The sequence below is a fragment of the Poecile atricapillus genome, chromosome W (assembly GCF_030490865.1).
Source record: "Poecile atricapillus isolate bPoeAtr1 chromosome W, bPoeAtr1.hap1, whole genome shotgun sequence".
NCBI classification, from domain to species: domain Eukaryota; kingdom Metazoa; phylum Chordata; class Aves; order Passeriformes; family Paridae; genus Poecile; species Poecile atricapillus.
The window spans coordinates 61,962,350-61,985,739 of record NC_081288.1 but is presented as its reverse complement, the minus strand read 5'-3'; the positions used below and the strand labels follow the sequence as shown (position 1 = coordinate 61,985,739).

At 37.1% G+C, this 23,390-nt stretch overlaps 1 protein-coding gene across 2 annotated transcripts in view; it reads left to right on the top strand.

Moving 5' to 3' along the window:
- Positions 1-23,390, top strand: part of LOC131591993 (proton myo-inositol cotransporter-like) — a 148,226-nt gene that overhangs the window by 28,165 nt on the left and 96,671 nt on the right. For both annotated transcript variants that reach the window (XM_058863178.1, XM_058863176.1), the window contains exons 2-3: positions 1,915-2,074; positions 5,880-6,088. In XM_058863178.1, coding sequence (XP_058719161.1) covers positions 1,915-2,074; positions 5,880-6,088 — 369 coding nt within the window. The remainder of the gene's footprint in view (positions 1-1,914; positions 2,075-5,879; positions 6,089-23,390) is intronic.

Genomic DNA, 23,390 nt, shown 5'->3' with positions numbered 1-23,390 from the left:
TGGGTGGCTGCTGCCAATGTACTTCCAGTTTTAACTAGAAAAGAGATCACTGTGGCTTGTCAGTATTGGTTCTTGTAAGGAAGTAGGGACCACCAAAGCATGTGCTGCACCCAGGTGTGCTCTTCATACACTGTTGAACTCTTTTTTTACAGTTTGTATATGTTCCTTATGTACATTTCTGTCTTTGGCACAAATGATTCATCACATAGTTGTAGGAAATACTACCAGTGTTAAGACAGAATAAAAAGCAGTTGTGGTTCAGCATTAGTCCTGGTTTCCTTATGGTGATAGAGTTTTTGCATTGAATAATAGAATGACTTGGGTTGGAAGGAATCTTAAAGATCATCTAGTTCCAATCCCCCTGCATGGGCAGGGAGGCCACACTCTAGATCAGGTCGCTCAGGGCCCAGTCAACCTGTACTTAAAATTGCACATGGAATATTTTTAAACCAAGTCAATAAACAATTTGTTCTACAACAGTAATGAAATTACACAATAATGATAATGATAATAATAGTAATGCTTGGCCTTGTTTTTGTTTTTATCTGTGGAAACCATGCTAAAGTTATTTTTAAAGTTTTGTGAACACCTGATGTCTTCAGTTAGTCACTTAGACTTATGTGTGCTTACTTGGATCATAGCATCTCTTTCTTTCAAAATTATAGTTATACCTATCCTTTTATTTAATTACAGTGTACAGGCAATGTGAATCGAAGAAAGTTTTTCTTTGTACCATTGCATCAAAACTTGAAATTCCAATAGAGCTGCTAGCAACCATTTGCTTAGGGTATGCTTCTAGGGTTCCTTAGTAGCATTTCCATTGTTTTCATACTTTGAAAGTAAAATTTGTTCAGCTTATTCTATTTAAGTGTGTGCAGATCTTGCCTTGATTGGAGTTAATTTTGTAAACACAAAATCCTAAGTTTAAATCCAAAATAATAATTTAAATCCATACTGGCTGCTATGAAGAAGAATAACTCTACCCCATCTGAAACTAGCACATTTTCCACCCCTTATTCCATCTAGATGCAGTGCATTCTTATTACCCATGAATCACCTCTCCATTCTTTGATATAATACACAGATATCATCCCCACAGTCTAAGGACCACCCCTATAAAATGTCTGTAAAGTGTCCATAAATGTCCACTGAGTTCCTTCAGCCCATGACTTTGGGCTCCATCTCTTAGGATGGTCACTCAGGGCAGGAGTGGTGGTGTTTTCTGTGGAGTTTCTGGACACCAAAGCCAACTCAGTTCAGATCACCGCTTGTCATGTCCAGCCTTGGTTAGGAACTCAGCTTTGTGTAGCTGCTTGCTCACTCCCTGCTGATAGGGTGAAGGAGAGAACTTGAAGGGTAAAAGTGAGAAAACTTGTGGGTTGGAATAAAGACAGTTTAATAGGTTTAGCAAAAGCCACGCACTCGCGCAGAGCAAAACAAGGAATTCATTCACCACTTCCCACAGGCAAGCAGTTGTTGAGCTATTTGCAGGAGAGCAGGGCTCCATCATGTGTTAGAGCTGTTGGGGAAGACACTCCACAACTCTGATTGTCCCCCCATTCCTCCTTTTCCCCTAACTATACATGGTGAGTATGATGCCATGTAGTCTGGAATATTCCTTGGGTCGGTTGGAGTCAGCTATCCTGGCTGTGTCCTCTCACAACTACTTGTGCCTCCAGTGTCACTGGTGGTGTGGGGTGAGAGGCAGAACAGACCTTGACAGTGTAAGGAATAAAGAAAACATCCCTGAATAGTTAACACTGTTTCCAGTACAAATATTAAACATAGCCCTATACTAGCTACTAGGAGGAAAACAAACTCTGTCTCAGCCAAACCCAAACCAGTATTTTATGATGAAAAAGCTATGTAGTATCTCTTTCAATTTTATAACTGTAACTGAATTTATTCTTGTAGGTGTAGCATCTATGACTGTGCCAGTGTACATCGCAGAAGTGGCTCCGCCGCACTTACGAGGCAGATTAGTCACCATTAACACTCTCTTCATCACTGGAGGGCAGTTTTTCGCAAGTGTTATTGATGGAATCTTCAGCTACCTCGCGAAGGATGGATGGAGGTTTGTGAGCCTTCCTTGCTAAAAACAAGCTGCTGTAGTCCTGATTTGGTTGACAGCTACTATAATTCTTGTTGGTAAAACAGAATTTACATAGAAAGTGGTAAAACTGTATACTAAATTGGAACTTCAATAAATAAATCTTGCCAAAAAAGATCCATACTGCTTTTGCTTAAGCTTAATATTCACAGTATGTGCAGGCTTTTTGACTTTACTAAACTTTAAAGTGGGAGAGTAATAAATATGTGTCACAAGTGTGAATGAATTGTCATGATGTTCATGGAGGTAGCTTGCCTTTTTCGTTTAGAATGATAACATGCTGATTTTTCAAAAGGCAAATTTCCAGTAAGTAATATGCTGTATGTGCAAGATAGAGGTGAAGTTTGAATATTCTTAATCTGAGCAGTGGTAATCTATCAGAATTGAAGGATATGGTAGCAAAAATTTGTAGTTAAAAGCTTATGTTATAAAATAATAATCTATTTTCTGGGTAGCAAAAACCCAGTTCTCACAGCCTCTTCTATGTCTCATGCTCCAGTTGTGCAACCCATCTTAGTGATCCACTGTTACTCCTGGTTTGCGGCTTTCTCTTGTATTTGTAGTCTTAGTCTTCCAGGTGCAGCATGATGTATTGAGTAGTGAAGAGCAATTGTTTCTGCAGCCTGCTGGCATGTGCTGGCTGACTTGCAGTAATGCTGTGTTTTATGCATGTGCCAAGTACTGCTCTTCTGGATTGAGTGAACTTCCTGTGAAGACACAGGCTACCACCTCAGTGATGAGGTATCCAAGTATTTTAGCTGCAGTGCTGGAGCTGTTAATTGAGGATGGTATACTGTCCTCAGCTAGTTTATTGTAATCCAAGGTTGAGCAGGGAAGAGTACAGGTGGTCTGTCACCTGAAAGGAGTGACCAGCAAACTGGTAGAGAGAAATCACAAAGGTTGTCTCCTGAGTCATAATATATAAGAAGGAAAATTACAGTAATTATTGTATCTCTTACTGACTGAATGGCTAAGCACTGGAGTGCTGCAACAAACAATAGCGAACTTTAATTTTTCTTGACTCTGCTTGTTCTTGGAAATGCTTTATATTAAATTAAAATAAACCAAAGAAAACAAATATTTAATGTGACCCTTATGTCAGGTTAGCTTTATAAACCCTGCTAATGCCATCTTAATAGTATTGCAGCAGTATGTCAGTGAAGGAGAAATGTTACAGCAGACTTATTAAATTTCATGCTGGATTTTTTCAGGTCTGCTAGACATCTGGCTTCAAAAGCAAAGTCTTGTAATCTGTATAGGAAAGAACTATATTAGATTTCTGAAAGCTGGCTCACTGCATGAAATGTCTAAAATTGCCTGATTTTACTCTAAATTGATTATATCAAAATGGCTTGCTCTGAAAATTACACCAACTCTAGAACTTGCAATGGATGTTCTCTTTCAACTAAACATTTTCTTTCTTGCCTGCTCCTTTTACTCAACTGACCAGAATTTTGCAGGTTGGAAACTAACTTTAGTGAGAGAGCACTGTCTGTACATTTCTTGTGATAAACAATCCAATAGAGTCCAACTGGTATGAATCAAGCTTTCAGGAGCTTTGATTGATTTTGCCTCCTAAGATGATTGGAGGCACCCAGCTGCTTAGCTCTGGAGGCTCTGCTGCACATAAGCAACTGAAGGGCTTTGGAGGAGCAGAAATTTAATAGGAGTCTGAAGGACTAAATCAGTGCACTTAGATGCATTAAAACATATTTTTGCATGCACTTTGACAGGATACAACTGTTGTTTTTAATCTCTATGAGGTTTTTTTACTCTTCATTTGAAACAGAAAAGGCTTTCTAAATATCACTCCAGTTAAGATATCGAATCTACAATTTGGTGAGCTTCAATGGTCTATGTATTTTGTATACAGCTACCAAAATGTTTGTGGAGAAGGAAAAGTGTAGGAATAAATGAGGCCATTAATGAATGAGAGCATTAGTGACTGAGGAATGTGAACATTAGTGAATTAGTGGCACTGTTAGATACATTGACTGAAGACTACTCAGCTAATAAGCCTTCCACAGACTTTGTGGTTGAATTTATTTTCTTTCTCATGCTTTTCTTTTTTAACTAATGGCAAGCTATATAATTTTTAAAGTGTTATCAAAAAAGGGGAGCTGTTCACTGAACTCTTTCTAGGGCAAGCTTTGCTTCCAAATATTTGGAAATTATGGCTGGTTTTAAGAAGAACTTGAGGCTCAGCTGGGGGTGGGATGACTAGTCTGCATGCACATTGTCCTGGGATGTCATCCTCTTTGCATTGCCTCTTGGGTATTGTTTTTACTGTTCTCCAGTTTTCTGGCTGTTGTACTGCCCATGTTTTTCTTCATTAAATCCACAAATGCCTCTAAGAGAGTGTTTTTCCATTTTTACTCAAAATGCATTTCGATTTGACAAATACATTTGGTTTATTGCCCTAACATAAGGTTTTTGATGATGGTTGTTCTCTTCTTCCCACTCAATTAGCAATCTCTTGCATGCTTTATAAAAAGATCCAGGTGAGAGGCTGCAGAATTACCTGTGAAAGCATGCATCCTGGGGTATGGAGAGAGGAGCTAGAGGAGAGATTAGCAAATCTCCTTAATCTCCTGACTGATGTCAAGGTGTGAATGATTATGAGTACAGGCTAACTCAGTATTCAGAGGGACTGGTTTATGGAGGTGTTTTAATGATTATATCCACTGATGTGAAACCTGTGATAAATGCAATAATGTACAGGTGACACCAGCACTGTTTGAAGTCTTTCATGAAAGTGAAAAGAATCTGGGTGAAGTGTAAAATGGGAAGAGGTCAGATTTAAAAAGCAGAACCAAATTATACATTGTTCTGCAGTTCTTTTTATCCTTTTACTGTTTTATTGAAGAAATACAAAAATGTGATCTGTATAGACCAGAGCAATCCATGAAAATTGGTGGTATGCTTGTCTTCCACAGCCTTTTCCCCCACTTTGGATGGAGCAAATAACCCTGCCAGGGTGTTGCCACAGGTGTCAGTGCTGATCCTTGGAAGCATAACTGTACTTTTACCAATGGTAATTCTCTGTTGAGTAGAGAGCCTTAATGCAATAAATAGTAATCCTTGGGCATCTAAAATGCAGCTTTGATTTAAAACCTAACACTGCATCTGTCTGAAGATTTAAAAGCAGACTCTCTGAAAGATCTGTTAATTGCTGTGCTGGTGAAATGAACTTTTTTCAGTGTTTCTGCTTATAGTCAGAAATTTTCAAAATTAAAACCAGCAAATGTGCCTGTGTGTATGTACTACTGACCAAATTATGCGTTTTTCTCTGGCCTTTTTGTTTGTTTGCTTGTTTGTTTTTTGGTTTTTTTTAATCTGTCAGAGAAACAATTAGCAGGATTTCAATCTCATTTTTGTCATCAACAGTACCTGGTTTTCTCCATGCACTTGCTTTCTCTTTCAGTTGATTATCATCACTGAAGAGTTTATCAGTTTCCAAACTAGTGGAATATTCCAGCTTTTTTATTTAGTCTAACTTAGTGTATTCAGGACCAGTGGGACTAGAGTCAGTGGTGGTGGAATAGTCAACATGTCCCTGTGATCTCCTGGAAATTAAGAAAAGGGTCATATTTTCTAAAATACCTGAAGAATATGATTCTTTCCCCCTTAACTTACAGTGAGGAAAAAAATACAAGGAGTGGGAGATGTCATCTGGAAATACAGTTTGAGTAGCTGTAACTGAATCTTCTCATAGCGTGTTTTTGTAGGCAAATAGTAGATATTAATCTATTTTCTTATTTATTTCCAGGTACATGCTGGGCCTGTCAGCTGTACCAGCAGTTATACAGTTTCTTGGATTCCTATTTCTTCCCGAAAGTCCCCGCTGGCTCATTCAGAAAGGCCAGACTCAGAGAGCACGGAGAATTTTGTCTCAAATGCGTGGCAACCAGGCAATTGATGAAGAGTATGACAGTATCAAAAACAACATTGAAGAAGAAGAAAAAGAAGTTGGAGCAGGTATGCTGAATACTTGTTGGCCACTCTGTCTATCAATGAGGAGATAAAAATCAGAAGAAATGTTGAAGTTGTAGCCTGTGGGAACTTGATGCTTTGCTTTTTCTTGTCTCTTTTGCTGTATTTTTTGATTTGAAGTATTTAATGTACTGGTAGCTTCAAAAATGAAGATATTTCTATGACCCTGCACTTTCAAATTAGGTTCTGATTTTTTAAGTGAGGGAAGAGTAAAGTTGTGTAGGATTCTAAGTTTATACCACCTACACTTATGTGAGAATTGATTTCAGAAAATTGATCAGTTTAAGAATGCATATTTCAAAGTGTGGAAATAAAATAAACTTTGGTTTCTATCTTCAGTGGAAAAGGCCAAACAGACACAAGAGAGGTCAGAAGGCATTGTATATGCCTCAATTATCCAGAGGCCCCTTCCCAGCAAAGTGCATTCTAGGCAAGAAGCCTTTGGAAAGATGTACAAAATGAGGCCAGTAATACAGAGATTCTTTTTCTGTAAAAGTAATTTCTGAAAGTCCTATTGATTTGTCCTCAAGAGAAAAAGTAAAATCCTTTTTTCTCTCTTTTGAAACTTTGTCATATTTGCTCAGAACCTTGTGTTCATGTGTGTACTTATAAAACAAGATTACCATTTGATTGACTTTCTGTACTCTGCATATTTTTTCTTTGCTTTCTACTGGAAGCGTTGACCTGGGAATGTTAAGTAAGGCTTTTAAGAGTTGTTCTTGATAGGAAAATACTGTAGCTTCTCAGAGCTGGTAGAAAGAAAAGTGGAAGTCACTTTACATCTGTGTAAATTGAGATTCAGCATCTGATAATACCTATTCTCACTGCCTTATCGAGCTTGTCTTTGAACCTTACAATAAATAATTATGTGTCTGGAAGAAGTTATTTGACATATAGTTAAAGGATTTTCAAAATATTCATCTGTAGTGTGAAGCAGGGCTGGGTTTTTTTCCTCACATTAAGTTTTTGAGGTTTTGGATGCCTTTTTTTCCCAGTTTTTTGGGGTTGGGAAATGAAGTTCATTAAAACTAATTTGTTAAAAAGATGAAGTGGATATTCATAGAATAGCTTGAGCTTAAGACTCCTGTGCTTAGGATCTTCATTCCAATTAGGGATTGAGCTATTCACTTCTGTGGAAAACCACTTAATGTCTAGTACTAAAGTATAACACTTTGTAGGAATAAAAGGAACAGGCATTTGGTCTACTCAGTCCCTTGTTTTCCATCACTGAGCTATAGGGTATGACCTTGCTTGTCACTCTTAAATCTTTTGTCATGATGCTTTTTCACAGTTGTGAATCAAATGTGGTGTTGTAGGTGCAGTAGGACAGACTCATCGTTAAATCAGTCCTTTGTATATTTGTAACTTGGACTGAGACACTAATTGGGTTGACAGTCAATGAGATTGTTGTCAGGGATATGCAGATCTTTTGGTTTCCCCCACATCCCCAAAAATTAGTGTTCCTGGAGTTTAGTTAAATCAATCACATTCCTAGGAGAGTGCTTGCTTACCATCAGTGTTTTGCTCTCAGGTAATCTACAGCTTCAGTTTTGTTACCCAAGGGCATTATAAAAATGAGGGTAGTTACCTATATATGCTGTCCCATTTGTTATAAATGCTTAGTAGACAGGCATTGGACAGCTATGGTCACTTTTGATTTTGATTATTATTGTACTTATCTCATTTACTTCAAGATCTTAATTGTTATAAAGAGATACGTTGTATGTCAGCATTAAGACATACATTACTTTTGTTACCTTTCTGTGACTTACAGTGGGTATTTACAGGTGGTGTTAAATCATAATTACTTTCATTTATTGAGGAGTTGTCTGGATCCCTGGTATTGAATTTTGCTTGTGTAGTACAAAAGCAATTTTCTGTTCATGGTTTCATTGGCAGGTTTTCAGGTATTGACAACTTAAATGTGTGCATCTGCAAAGATTTTGCATTTTATTTTGTTATGGATATATTAGTTGTGGGTTGTTTTTTTTCTTTCTTTTATTTGTTTTTTTAAAATCTGTATTAATGTACAACTTTTTTTATTAATGTCTCCTATTTGTGGCAGACAGTGTTTTAAAATGGTAGTTAATAGCAATGACAGATGACTGTAATTCCTATCAGACATTTTGAACCGCATTCCAGTTTCACAAAAAACTTAAATAAACCTGAACTGACTGTGTGTGTACATGACATTCAAGGAAAGATGACTTTGCAGATTGAAAATCATCTGGCTTACTTTTAGGTAAAAGTGCCTTTTCCTTTCCTGTCTTTTTCTTTCTCGAAAAAGGACAGATGTTCTTTTTTCATTGACTGATACACAAGCATCTGCTGCTTCCTTAGGGCTTCTCTTTCTAAAACGAAACTAAAGCTGTGTTTGACTCCTCTGCAAGGGAGTAACACAGTGTAGCCATAACACATTCTCCAGTCCCACACTAAAGAACTGTAATGCCTTTTGTAACTGTTTCATCAGCTGTTCTCCTCATGGAGGAGTGAATCATAGGGAAACTTCATCTGTATTCTTCAAGCTACTTTAAAATTTGGTTTAAATGTGTGTCATAAAACTAGAGAACTTAATTGCATTTTTCATGGTCATCAAGCAGCCTCTGTATTCAAAATGACAAAAACTGCCTTCAGTAGCAAACTTCTGCTTCAGAAGTCTTCTATACAGTTTTGGGATACCTGTTCAGCAAATCCTTTCCAATACATTCAATCAAATCAGTGCTGCTGATACTGCTAAGCAGCTTATATTTTAGCATTTTGAGATTGGCATCTGGAAAATAATGTATCTTTTTGACAAATACTTTCCTCATGACTGGTTATGCAAATGGCATTTTTTCTGGCAGTCATGGGTACTGCTCTTGCGTGTTCTGTTACGTACTTGCAGTGTGACTGCTGGTGCTGTAACCTTGCATTTTGAGAGGTGGAGGGGAGGGCATTGCGTTCTGCAGCAACATTCCAAGACAAGCCAAATCTTGGCTATCATCTCTTAACATCAGCTCTCAGATACTGTAGTGAAAAACAGGCTGTTGATAGGAAAACTGGAATGAGGAAGATTTTAGAAAAGGAGTGTTCCCCAAGAGTTGAGCAAAGAGTCGTTTATAGGTGCAGAGTGGCCTTCCTCCTCAAATATGATGTAGAACTCACAGATTCCCCAGTGCTTGGCTTAGGTTCTGAAGTCTCATGGAGAGAAAAGGGAGAGAATGGTCAGAAGGGGTTTGCAGTTGAGAGGGAAGATCAAAGATGTTGGGAAAGCATTCTGGCACAACTGTTCCTAGCAAAACAAGTCTGACTCACACTGCTGCTGAATTGTAGTTTTTAGTACAGTTAAGGCAGAGGTTCTATAGTGCACCTTAGTTAAAAATAGGCAATCAAATCATTGCAATGCAGGTAAGCTCTGGCACAGATGCTTAATTGCAGAATCAAAGAATCATGGAATGGTTAGGACTGGAAAGAACATTAAGTTCATCTAATCATCTAATTCCAATCCCCCTGCCAAAGGAAGGAAACCTTCTACTCTGAGCCTCATGCAGCCTGGCCTTGGGCACCTTCAGGGATGGGAAATCTACTTCTCTGGGCAGCCTGATCCAGTGCCTGAATACCCCCACAGTAAAGAATTTCATCTTAGTTTCTAATCTAAATGTACATTCCTTCATTTAAGGCCATTCCCCCCATCCTGTCCCTGCGTGCCCTCCTAAAAAGTCCCTCTCCAGCCTTCTGGTAAGTCCCCCCTACATACTGGTAGCTGCTCTAAGAGCTCCCCAGAGCCTTCACTTCTCCAGGCTGAACAGCCCCAGTTCTCTCAGTCTGTGTTTGTTGGAGAGGTGCACCAGCTATGTGGTCAACTTATTCTCTGGATTCATTCAAGATCCACATCTGTCTTGTCCTGGGAGCCCCAGAGCTGGCTGCAATACTCCAGGTGGGGTCTCATGACAGCAGAGTAAGAATCACTTCCCTTGACCTGCTGGTCACATCTCTGATGTTGCCCAAGATGTGGTTGGTTTTCTGGGCTGCTGTCACACAGTGTTTGTTCATGTCCAGCTTTTTGTTTGCCAGCACCCTCAAGTTCTTCTCCTCAGGGCTGCTTTAAATCCATTCTTCACCCTATCTTTGTGCTTGAGATTGCTGTGATCCTGCTGCAGCACCTTGCACTTGGCCTTGTTGAACTTCATGAGGTTCTCACACACCCACGTGTCAGGATCTCTCTGGATGTTATCCCCTTCCTCCAGCTCCAGTGTCAACTGCACCACACAGCTCGGTGGTGTTGGCAAACTTGCTGAGGGTGCACTTGATCCCGCCGTCCGTGTCACTGTCGAAGCTGTCACTATACTGGCCTCTGAGGAATGTCACTTGTCACTTCTCTTCACCTGGACATTGAGCTGCTGACTGCAAGTCTTTGAGTGTCACCAACCAGCCAATTTTTTATCCACTCAGTGGTCCATCCATCAAATCCATGTCTTTGCAGGTTTGGATATCCAGGTTTTGTCTATCCAGGTTTGGATAAGGGTATCATGCAGGACAATGTCAAATGCTTTACACGAGTCTCAGTGGATATTTATTGCCCTTCCCTTCTCTACCACTGCTGTAACCCCATCGTAGAAGGCCACCAAGTCCGTCAGGCCGTGGGTATAGATGAATTAGCTTGTGCTCTTAAGCAAAGTGAAGTGTGGGATTTGTAATGTTAGTTCTAGAGCAAGCATTTGGGTGTGAACTTAATGTGAATGTGGTGGTTTGTGCATAAAAATAAAGCTGTCTAGCAGACCTTTTGTAAAAGTTTTACTGGCTGCCAGTATAGTAGTCACTTCTGACTGGAAATAATTCATTATAGCATCCAGTTGAGACATTTTAAATACATTTTTAGTTTTCCATATGCTGGACAGTACTACAATGTTCAATTCAAACTGGAGAAAAATATTAGTTTGTACTATCTTTCTGGGTGAGAAGTGTCTGCAAACTGCATGGCTCTTCCTCACACCCCAGCATGGAGCTGTACTTAGCTGTGATGTGCCAGGATGCATGGATGGTATTTCAGACAAAATCAGAAGTGTTGTGTTTGGGTACTAACTTAGCATCTTGATGAAATGAACATCATTTGCATTACGACTAGACATTTATTTTTGTGTAGATGAAGGATGTGTAACTCTGAATTGTAATTAGGAGAGCAGCCTTATTTATCGCACTTTTCTCCAACCTGTGAATTAGGGTTGAGATTCTTGACCTTATCTGTTCTGCATGTGGACTTTTGCCTTTTGTTATCTGTTGTTATCCACGTAGGTGTGTCAGCTTCTGCTCATGAGGATGTCTTCTTTGCTTATGTTACCCTTACTGATTTTGCCATGTAGAACTACTGGGGGCTCAGCAGTGCATGGGAACCACGCTGCTTCTGTGAAATTCAGTGAGACATTTATAAAATCGATCATTACAATGTAATATTATTTAACGTTCCATTCTGTGTCTGTACCAGAATATTATGTAATGGGCACTTCTTCTAGATTAGACATTTTCTTGTGTTTCATGATTTTAATGCACTTTTATAATAGCTGAGCTTTTTTTGTGACACCAAGAAAGTGTCACTCTTTCAGTCTTGTAGGCTTGACTCACTTAACTTTTTTTTCTGTATTTCCTATTTCAGCAGTGAGTCAGTCTCCTTTTTAATGTTTTGTATTTCCCTGTTGGAGATAAATATGTTATGACAGAAAGGTAAAACCACCTCGTTGATAGGTTTCAGCTTGTAATTTTATCCATTTACCCACTGAGAGTTAAAATATGATATTATGAGGCAGGAGATCTGGACTCTCAGTCTTTCTGGGTTCCAGTATTTCTATTTCCTGCACCTTTTCTTCTTAAGTAATATTTTAACTTTTTAGTATTCCTGGCTGTGGCTTTGGATGGAAGTATTTGATATGTGTCTTTCCAGGGAGATACTTAGAAGCTTGCCGTGTTTTCATTCTTATTTGTAATTCTCCTCTTGCTTCTGGAAGTTCTTTTTATCCCAAGGCCATTGCCTGACATGCTTGATGTTCACAAAGAGATAGTCATGCTTATTATTATTGGACATCAGCTGGAATCTTATTTAATGAAATGTGGTAATACTGTAATGCTCTGGTAGGACTGTGCAGATCTCTGAATAATTCCACTTCCAGGCACTAAAATCCTTTGCAGTTAATTCTTCTTTTATGATAATCAGTGGCTTTTGTTACGTGTGACCATGAAATTAGATGGAAGACTTTGGGACAAGAGGAAACAAAGGATTTGGGTTCAGGATTTGTTGAAGAAGTCCCCAGATACAATGTGGGTGGTAGTCATGTCTGCCTGAAATTCTTGCTTCTGGCAAACCAAATGCCAGTGTTAGTTCCAAGTGGGTTTTGCCTTTAGGTTTTTAGGTCCTTTAGGACACTTGGCTGATGCAAGAGGTACCTGAATGGAATGTCTTGATTTCATTCTTGTACTTTAACCATTTTATATATAGAAGTATTACTTTGTTCCCTTGAGAGCAAAAATTCTTTCTGTATATGTCTGCATTGGGATTTGTTTGGAGTTGAAATCATAAAAAAAAACCACTCCTGGATAATTAAAATTCATACAATGCAGGCAAATAGAACATGGAGACATTTGATCTTGAGAAAGTATGCAAACTATATTCAGTGTACAATCAGATAACAAAAAAAAAATGTTCTACACAACTTGGCAATGAATATTGAAAGTATGAATTACTGTATGAAACAATTGATAGAGAGAGATAACATTTTTTGGTTCCCTTTCATCCTTAAAGTCTTTTAAACAGGTAACTTGTTCTTGCAAATATGATCTTCAAGATATGTAACTTATAAAAAAAAATGTTGTTTTTTGCCATGTACAAAAATGTGACTGCTGTATTTTAAAAATAATAGATTGTTCCTGGTATCTTAGAGCTCTGCTTATACTTTAAGGATCTTGCTGTTAGTGTGTTTACCTGGTAGGGTGTTTCAAGTTAGCCTTGCTTCACTGGCTTATAACCAAAACCAATCTCTTAATCTTTCACCTCAATTTTCAATGTACTGGCCTAAAGTGAATATTTATCTGGAAATGGTGAGTAATGGCCAGTCTGAAAATCACAGATCAGTTGTGTGTTTTGGAACAAGCTCTGCTTTGTCTGAATTCCAGACAGATTTCTGTACGGTAGTCCTAAAGGGCAGGAAAAGTAAAATCTGGTAAAACTTCCTCTAGGTATAGGGAAGCACTGAAAGGCAGGACACTTTCAGGTTTAGTTTTGTTTCTTTGCCACACTTTAGATCCACGATGAAATTTCTGGAAGTACACTTAGCTTTTTATTGACAGCGTTAATAAGCATTTTATTAGGTCACAGCTTCTGAAGCCTACAGAAAATTCAAGCTAGAAGACTGGAAAATAAAATTATTAGTGCTTCATCCCTTATCAGTTCAACAATAGATTTGAGCATAATGAATTTTCTTTAAGCCAGATGACAGTATTCACAGATTGAACCTGAATTTGCTGATGTTTGTGTTGTTTGGAACTGCTGGTCTTTAAGCTTGATTGTGGGACTGCATGTTTGGAAACAGTATTGGGATGCATCACTGAACATTCAGCTGCTCCGCATGCTTTGTTTAGGAGCAGGTATCTGTTTTGTGAAAAAATAGGTTTCAGAGTGTAAAAATGCTGGAAGAATAAGACTACTAATTAACATCCTTTTATCAGAGAAAGTGGCTCTTCTAAATCAAAAACTGTCTGAAGAGGCTGTGAATAAGGATAGTGTGTTTCAGTCAAGTCCAAGGGAATAGGAATTTGTAACTTGTGCTACAAAAACAATCATCCCTATGCTTCCTCCCCCTGCCCCTTGGACAATTTAAAATGGAATAGTTTACTTTTCTTTCCTAAAATGAACAGCCAAAATTAGACATTTTTGGCTGGCTCTCAAGTGTTATAATTATCTCTGCTTCATGTTTATTGTCTCTTAGGGATAGCTACAGAAAGTTAAATTTATAGAAAACAATCTATTTCTTTTAATGCAAAGCTTACTTGTTTTTGGACTTAAAGATGTTATTCCAACTCACTTGTCCTGGATGAGTTGCTAGAAGGTAATGGCTTCTGGCTCCAGTTTCCATGTCTTCTCAGAGCTCAATTCAGTGCTGGAAAGTGATAAGCTAGACACATTTCTTGGATTTTCTAGAAGTAGTGCTTAGTTGTATTACTTGGCCTGTTATCAAAACTCTTCTGTATAATAGCATAAACTTAAAACAACATTGGTTACATTTACAGTAGTGCCTTCTCAGTCAGGGGAAAACCCCCAAAATCGTGTGGTGTGTGATGAGATTTTGGTAAAGCTGGACAAAAGATTCCTGCAAAACTGAACTTGATGGGCTTGGGGGGGAATATTCTTGGTCAACGAAAAGAAAAGTGAATGCATATAACATGAGTAATACTAAAAGAAACAGAAAAAAACTAAAAAGAGTCTGCCAGTGTGCTGGAGGGCAGCTTGGGTGTGAGCTGTGTGGTAGCTTGGTTGTGCTAGAAATGCGAAACAACGGTTTTGAATTTCCTGTGTATTCCTGTAGGAGAGGTGGGCACACACTGCCTTCACAGCACAATTGTGTTTTAGGACTTGTTTTCTTTCTGGCATGGTTACACTGATGTACTTGTTTCTCATCTGAAATCATAGATCAACTTTTTCTATTTATGTATGTCTTTATTAAGAAGTAATAGAATTACGGTGCCTCTAGAGCTGCTAATGGTATTCAAGAGCTCAGTTAATTAGAAAAGGAGAAAAAAAAAAGGCCTGGTTCTTCATCATTTCTCTACTGAATCCAGCACCTGCAGTGAATACACAATTCTAAGTCGAATGCTCCTGCTTGAGCCTCCTTTTCACATGAAACAGATTCAGACAAAATCTACAGTGTTGTGTGAAAATGTTAATGGCTATAGGAAGAAATTTTTTTATAGACTGCTGAGGAATATTTTTAACACTTTGCTAATCTTAGTATGATGGTTCTTTGAGCTAGCTCTTTGAGCAGGTTCTGTGGCAAAATTGAGATAATCTTGCTGCTTCTTTGCTCTCAGACCTTGTGAAGAAACTCTAAAATAGATTTAAGGATTTTAATAAAAATATTTGTATGTAAATGCTGTAGACAGGTATCTGGACAGTCTTTATCTGTTGGTCCCACTTTAGCCTTTTCAGTACAATCATTAAAATTAAAATTATTTTTTAAAAAATAACATAGTTTTGCCATGTTATATGACCCACATGAGTGCAGGGCTGACTCGTCTCTGCAGCCTTTTATATGGCAGCTTTGCACAAGGGCGGGGCTTGGTCCACCTAACAAGTGTGAATGATTCTGCAACAGCAGTAGTTTTTCTTCGATTCAGCAGTCAGGTGAACACAGTGTTTACACAGTCTGTTTAAATTGAAGTGTTTTGTTAATAGGAAGAAGAAACCATTAGAGAGGAAAAGGGGTTATAAGCAGTGTTTGCACTTCTTTTGCATAAGGCCATGTTCTGCTCCTTCAGTATAATAAAGCTTTGTTCTTTCTGGATACCTTCACCAAGGTATTGTCTGTCTGATTTTTGTTCGTCCTCATCTTTCCCCTTTTCTTCTAAAATAAGAGCATTGATTTTTTTCTCTCTCTCCTGCTTTACTGACACTTTCTTCTTCTGGTGAACCTGAAGAGTTTGGTTCAGAATAAGCAGCTGTTCTTGTACACTGCCTGATAGTTATCTAAAGTATTCATGCACTGAACATTTTGGTAAATCTTTTCAACCAATGTGACATTTACCATAATTGGCATGCTGCCATATGTGTTTTCTTTGGTTGAAGACAGATTTGAAAAAAAACCTAAACAAAAGCTTTAATGTTGTTTGTCACTGTGTATGTGGCTGCTGTGATTTCCAAACTACTTGTGCTCCTTTACACAAATGTTTTTGAGCTTTCCCCATGTTAAGAAAGCAAGTTTTTGTTTCTTCTTTGGGATTCTTCTTTTGGAAAATATGAAAACTTGTACGATACTTCCATGTTGGCTATTTGACTAGAATATGTATTTAGGCCTAGTGCTTTCATCTAGGAGATAAGAAACAGATTATTTCTTTACATTAATTCTGTTTGACTGTAGTTTTTACAAATGGTGAACTGGTTCAGAATTGTTTTATTCATAATTTTTTGGCCAAGAAAAACTTGGACATTTCCTTTTTGGTCATGTATTAGTTGTTTGGGGTTTTTTTAGTAGTATCCCCTGAGCCATTGTGATGCTCAGCAACTGTAGTATGCAAGCCTTGCTGTTGAGCCAAATTCCCAGGAAAGAGCTTTCACTTTGTGTTATTTCACTCCAGAAAAAGAAGGGTGAGCAAAACCTCTTCCTTTTATCATCTGAATGAATGTGTCTGGGGCCTTACTCTTTTTTGGGGGTGTTTCTATAAATGAAGTATTTTCTAGGAATTTTTTACACTATTTTCTATTCTAAAATACTGCAAGTCTCCTGGAAAATGTCCATCTAGATTTGAGAGGATTTATGTGGTTGAGGCGTGTGTGTGTGCGCACAAGATAACAAATGCTGCATGAATAATTCACAATGAATAATTTTTCTAATTAGTTTAGACTTTCTTCTTGCCATTTTTACTATGAATTCTTTGTAAATCATGGCTTTCACTAATATTTAACAGTATTTTCAATCATTGTAGAAATACCTGCACAAACAAAGCTCTGATTAGCTCAGTTAACAATTGAGAAAACAATTAAAAGAAAATTTAAAAAGAATTGGTATGACTGGTCCTTCTCCACCTCTGTTTTCAGGTTTTTCTTTTCCTGAAAAAAAAAAGACAAACCAACTTTTCCTCAACAAAAATCCCACCCATACTATCAACAATTCCTTCACCAAAAACCACTGGGGTTTTTCTAGCACTTTTTCCCCCCTCAGGAAACCATTATTCTGTTAAATGTCTTTTTCCTTTGAAAACGAATCGTCTCCTTTGAGGAAAGGATCACTCCACTATTCCTGAAGTGATCAGTTTGTGTATGGTTTTTTTCCTTTGAATAGTTAGAATAGTCAGAGGTAAATATTGAATTTATGGATAATGATGGTTTTGAACATTTTTTTGTTGAATATTTCTGTTTAAGAAGAAATAATGTTTTGTAAGGCAGTATAATTTAATATCTATGGCTATTCAAATATTTACTAAAAGTCATATGGAAAATATCGTTATCTAGTCAAAGTAAGTTATCCTGCAGTGCAATTGTGGTGATTTATGAATTAATTTTTTTTTCTCCAATATTGTTAATTATACTTAGAATTGTTCTGTACCTTAATGCTGGGGAAACTTGATTTTTCTTTTCCTTTCCCCAGCCACACCTAGTGAATATTTGATTCCTACCTTAGAGAATGGACTTCAGGCCAAAATTTAATGTTAGGAAACCTTACTGCTGTTATTTTTCCCCACTTTTCTTACAAGGAGATTGTAGAATTGCTAAGAATTTCCAAGAGCACAAGTCGCTGTATTGCATGTAACAGCTTAAATACATTCATTTGAACATGCTGCACATTTACTCTGCCTTCCTGGTGAAATGGCTGGCTTTCCCATTTCATGTTTTATTGTAGTGGGTTACAAAGCATCTTTGCTGTGACACACATTAGCCTTGTTCTGTTGGTGGCTTTGCACAGGTGGGCTGGTGGGAGCCCAGTGCTCGTCGTGGGGTGTCTGTCCCAAACCCGTGTGAGCTGGGGGCTCTGAGGGCTTCAGGAACTTCTTTGCCTTGTAGAACAACACTGTAGTACTTTAGATAAATAGTTTAGATCTTGCTTTTAGTACTAAAACTGCATGAATATATTTGGGTTTTTATTAGCACTGAATGTCTTTAATTTTTTGATGCACATTATCCTTAGTGTCAGTGGCTTTAAAGAGAACAAAAATACCATTTTCTTCTATGTGTTTTGACCTGTTTCCCATCTCTTATTGAACACAGAAAGGTTTAATTACAATTATTTAATGAAATGGCGCATGATTGGTCTGAACACTACATTACTATTGAAGTTAGTCAGCAAATGTATACTTGAAATTGGATTGATTTAAGAACATAAATACTTTTTAAGTAATTCTGTCCTTTTGAGTTTATATGGAGTAGATTGAAGTAATTAATTTTAATATAAATGTTCTGTAACTATCTTATCTAACACAAACTACATGTGATTTTTCATAATAGCTGAGGTGGATGTAGCTTATGATTAAAGTATGCAAGTATTCATGTGTAAATGGATAAATTATGTCTTCTGTAGAGTATGATATACAAAGTAGATCATTGAGCCAGAAGACTTCCTTTTTAGTTAAAGCAAATATGCGTTTCTATGGCAATAAAAGCAAATTTAAAATGTAGGTGGTTCTGACTGTTGCTGGTCTAAAATAAAGGTGGTGGCAGTTGCAGAATAGTACATTTCAGAGCCAAAAAAATCCAAGATTTTTATTAAAGAAAAATACATCTATATTGCCCCATACTTAATTTTTAAAATTTTTGAATTGTAAGCTCTTTCTGATATATATATTGTTCCCTCCTTTAATTTTTCCTTTTTTTCCACTGTGCGTAGCAAAGATATATATAAAATCTGCATATATGCAAATCTTTTATCAAGTAGATTTTATTAAATTGATTTAAATGGTGATACATACTACCTTTGTGTCTTTCATAATTTGTCAAGACTTTAAATTTTTAATGCTTGTGAAGTGATGATTATTTATTGTTAGTAGTAGTACTCAAGAGACATGAGAGTCTTTTATCAGAAGATAAATTAAAGCAGTATTTACCAAGGAACACGAAATTGATGGGGTGGGTTGGGGATAGCAGGTTGCAAATAAATAGGGTAGAATATAATGAGAAGTGTTTATCCTACTCTAATTAGAATTCAGGATAACAATGGAGACACCATTTCATTCTAGATTAGAATATTCAGAGCTTCACATCCATCGAAGCACATTATTAGAACAATCCATTATAGAATACCCAAATACCACCTATTCATGAGTGAGTCGCCTCTAATCATCCTGCCCTCTCTTTCATACATATATCATTCAAGCTGTTTGCTTTTTTTGTGCTCCAAATCTTCCCCAAATCCATAGGCTAGACTACAGAGGACTCAAGATTCAATATCTGTGGAATTTTGTCATTTTAAGAAGGGAGTATGGGCAGCCTAATTCCTATATTGAAGATTATATTTTGCAGCCAAAATGTCTTGTTATTAAAGCATAGTGTGCTTACATAAAAAACAAGTGGTATCTTGTTCGTCACTCACACATTTTGATTTTTTTGTGCCATAGCCTGACAGAACTTTACAGGAACTAAAATTCATTTAGTAGGATGGGAACATGTGGTACTAGTCCAAGGTTGAAAGTGGATCTTTCAGTTGATATAATGTCAGATTTCATCAAGTCTTCATTTGCAGCAATGGTCAAGATTTTCTTAAAGTTACAGCCTGAGAATATTTTGTGTGAAATTATCAACCTAAATTTGCAGAGATTCTGGTATTATCTACAAGTTACACACTGATTTCCCTCATCACAGTGGGTGCTCATGTGACTGTCCTTGATAATTCAAATAATTTAACTATTCAAATACAATAGATGAAATATCTTGAAAAGACATAGGGTTTGTGCCACCTGATTGCTGTCTGTGTTACTGGGATGATGGATTTGTGCTCCAGTTCTATCCAGCAGGAGCAATCAAGACCTAAGGAAAGGGCTTTGGATATCTGAGCTGCTGGGAGCTAAAGAAGCTGTTGGTATTGAATGCTTTTCACAGAAAATCAGCCAGTTTTATAGTATATAAATCTGTGAATAAATGCAGAATATTATGATAAATCTGTGAATAAATGCACTGAATTATGGTTGATGAATGATTTTGTAAGCCTAAAAATAATGTATGTACAGAAATAATGTATGTATTCCAAGGCTGCATCATGACAAGATGTTGACATGCAGTATTAGATATAAATCCTGGAAATAAATAGATGCATTTTTAAATGTAGCTTCATTTATTCTATATTTGCAGGCAACTGTAGTGAAACCCAGCAGCATTACAGAGGAGATATAATTAATTTTTTGGTTATTTAGTTATTTTAAGGCAAATTGTATTTGACAAATATGAGATGCTATCACGCAGTTTAGTGTTCTCTTCTGATCCAGGAAACATTCCCTACTGTCTGCAGCCAGGTCTGTTGTGCTGTGAGAGCCTGGCTCAAAACACAAAATATCATCTGGTCTGTATAGCTCTGATTTGACAACTCCTCCCAAATGTGGCTGATGTAGGCCAAGATATTCTCTGTTCAGATGCATGCAGATACATTAAAAACATGAATTCTGAAAACCTTCATGGGTCTGTCATGGATGTAGATGCATCTTACTAGACTGCAGTTTATAATGGATATGTTGAGACATGGCATCACAAAAGTATTTTAAAATAAGATCTAATATTTTTTTTCTTATCAGCTGAAACTTGTTTTCAAATTCAACCGAGAGGATTTTTTTTTACATGTAGATTTAATAAGCTTGCACTCTTCTGCCCTGATGACAAACTTTCGTTCTTTTCCTCCCTAACTTCAGTACAGAAAAATTAACCTGCAAAACCTCTATATACTTTTTCCCTACGTGTATTTTGGAACCTAATAAATCTGAATAGAAGTGCTCAATTTTATCTCAGCAGTTTCAAAGCAGATTTCTTTTATCATGACTTGGATAATTTCAAAGTCTTCTTTTCCTCCTCTGGTACTTCTTACATGTATGAATTTAGGAGATAAGACTTTCCCTCTGTTTTAAATATTTTGCAAATTTGAATACCATTTTATGCTGAAATCAGTCTTAGAAGTAATTTTTGCTTATATTTTGTAATAATGATATTGAGATATTAGTGTTATATTAGAAAAAAAATGTGAGTTCTAGCTGCAAGACATAACAATAGATAACTACTCATCAATTTTGTGTAAATCCCGTATATCATATGAAAAAGTGTAATATTTTATTGCCATGGTGATAAGCACAGTAGTTCTTTTCAAGTTTTTTTTTGTAGCAGCTTAATAGTTGAAGTAGGTGCAAAGGGAAAAATGTTATCTGCAACTTGAGTTCCATTGAGAATATGAACCTTGAATGACATATAAACTCCTTTTATAATAGAAGGTGCCTTTAGGGCCTGAATTGTACTAATGCATTGTAGCTAAACTTTACCTAGAATAAAGAATAGATTTGACATTAGTAGAATAAAGTTGGATTTGACATTTAAATTCATTCAGGAAGGTTTTAAATTAATTTGTTCATTTGAGAGAAAAAAATTGCTAGTGGCTTACTTAAAAGATTTAATTACATGAAGTACAGACTCTTGTTTTTCTTTAGGGAGTGTCTGTGTGAGGTTTTTTTCAGTGATTCATTTTTCTGTGTAGTGAGAAGAGAGGATGTTTGATGTAGCCTGTAAGGGCTCTGTATATTTTCCTATGTTATATTTCTTAGTAACAATGTCTAAGAACATCTATTACTACAGTAACTGCACCACTACTGTGATAATACATTAGCCAAGTTTTTGTGTTCGGTAAAATAGCCTGTAATTGTGAGCTACTGGTGAGCCTTAAAACAAGAAGATTTTACCCTTTCTTCTCTTCTTAAAAAAAGCATTTCTTGTTGAACTCTAGAAATTGCACTGTGATGGTGAGCTGTTGGGAAGCACAGCATGGAACCAAACTCCTTAGTATCTCAAGCAAACTGCTTTCTCCTATTTTCTTCCATTTGGAGTGGTTTGGACAGGGAGTGTATAAGATGGATTGGAAAGAAAGGCTTCAGTTCCTCTTATAACTCTACCCTTGGATAACCCTTGGTAGTGGTTCTTACCTTCATTCATGAGAGATCAAGATCAGCTTGCTATTTTACAGGATAAATAGTTGACGCAGTGTGACTTAATTTCTGGTAGAACTGAGAATAAACTCAAGATATCAGGTCCTTTGACTTCAGCACATTTCTGAGACACACTATAGTTCACATGCTGTAGGTGTCACCTTTGGAATGTGCCTACACCATTTACTATTACTGTTACATGGCATCTTCTAGTGGCAATAAATGTGCTGCTAGATGACTATTCTTGTCTCATTTACTACAGATGATGAAGGGACTCAAGTGACTACAGGCAGATAGTTGCACATTTGGGTTTTTTTAATTAATAAAACGCATGTGTTGGTAGCATGAAAAGAGCTTAGAGCAGTAATGCTAGCAGGACATGCAGAAGTGAAATGTTCACATTTTTATGGAAATTAAAGCATTAAATTGTCTGTAATTTTGCTCATATGTTTGCTTCTGTACTCCCATTAGCTGTGTCTTGATTTAGCAGGAGTCAACAGCAAGTGTCTAGGAAGGAGTAGAACTTAAGCATGTATGGCATTTTACCTCAGAAAATATCATAGATAGATATAATTCTGGTGATTTTGGATTTATTATCCATGAAACTCTCTGGTCACATGTAAACTTTTAATACATTACATGTATTTAAGTGCTAGCCGTAGATTAACTCCAGTATGGAATATGTTCAATTCTATAACTGTTTTTGGGTTTTTTTTAATCTTTTCAGGTGTTCTTATGCATTTAGTCTGGTTAGACTTTTTAGAGTAATAACTAAGTTTTCCAAAAGTTTACAGCAACTAATCTGAGTTTTTTGAACACTTTTTTTTTTGTAGGATTTGTCTCTTGTTTCACGAAAAGTGTTTGTTGTTTCACAATATGATTAGGAAATGCCTCTGTATAAAAATTATGCTTCTTGTGGTTTCTGAACAACTGTATTTTCAAAATCCTTCATGTGATGAAGTTCTACTAATTCCACTTTACAGAGAACGAACCAAAGGAAGTTTCTTCAGGGTTGCCTGAAGCTTGTGGTGGGATTCCCACAAATGCCCCTGGCAATACTAGCCCATCCTCAAACTTGGAAGCTGAAGTACATGAGCATGCTGTGTGCACTTTGAGGGGAGGGAAGTGGGTGTGTGCCAACTGTGGGTGGAAGCTTTTGAGAAGCTCCAAGTGTGGATGTTGACAAAGCTGGCTTCATACTGATGCTTCTGCCAAATGTACCCAAGTGGGTGCTGCTAAACTAAGCAGTGTTCAGGCTGTTATTGTATGGTTCTTGAATAGAGTCCCACTTCATTCAGGATGACATGCTCTTCTTGTATGTCCTTGTTTGGAGGTTAGTTTGGGTAATCTCTGGGCAGATTAAACTACAACAAATTGTCTTGATGTTGGGGTCAGATCCTAGATGCTGGGGAGGGGTTTTCTCCATGGTCTGTAGGTCTCACACAAG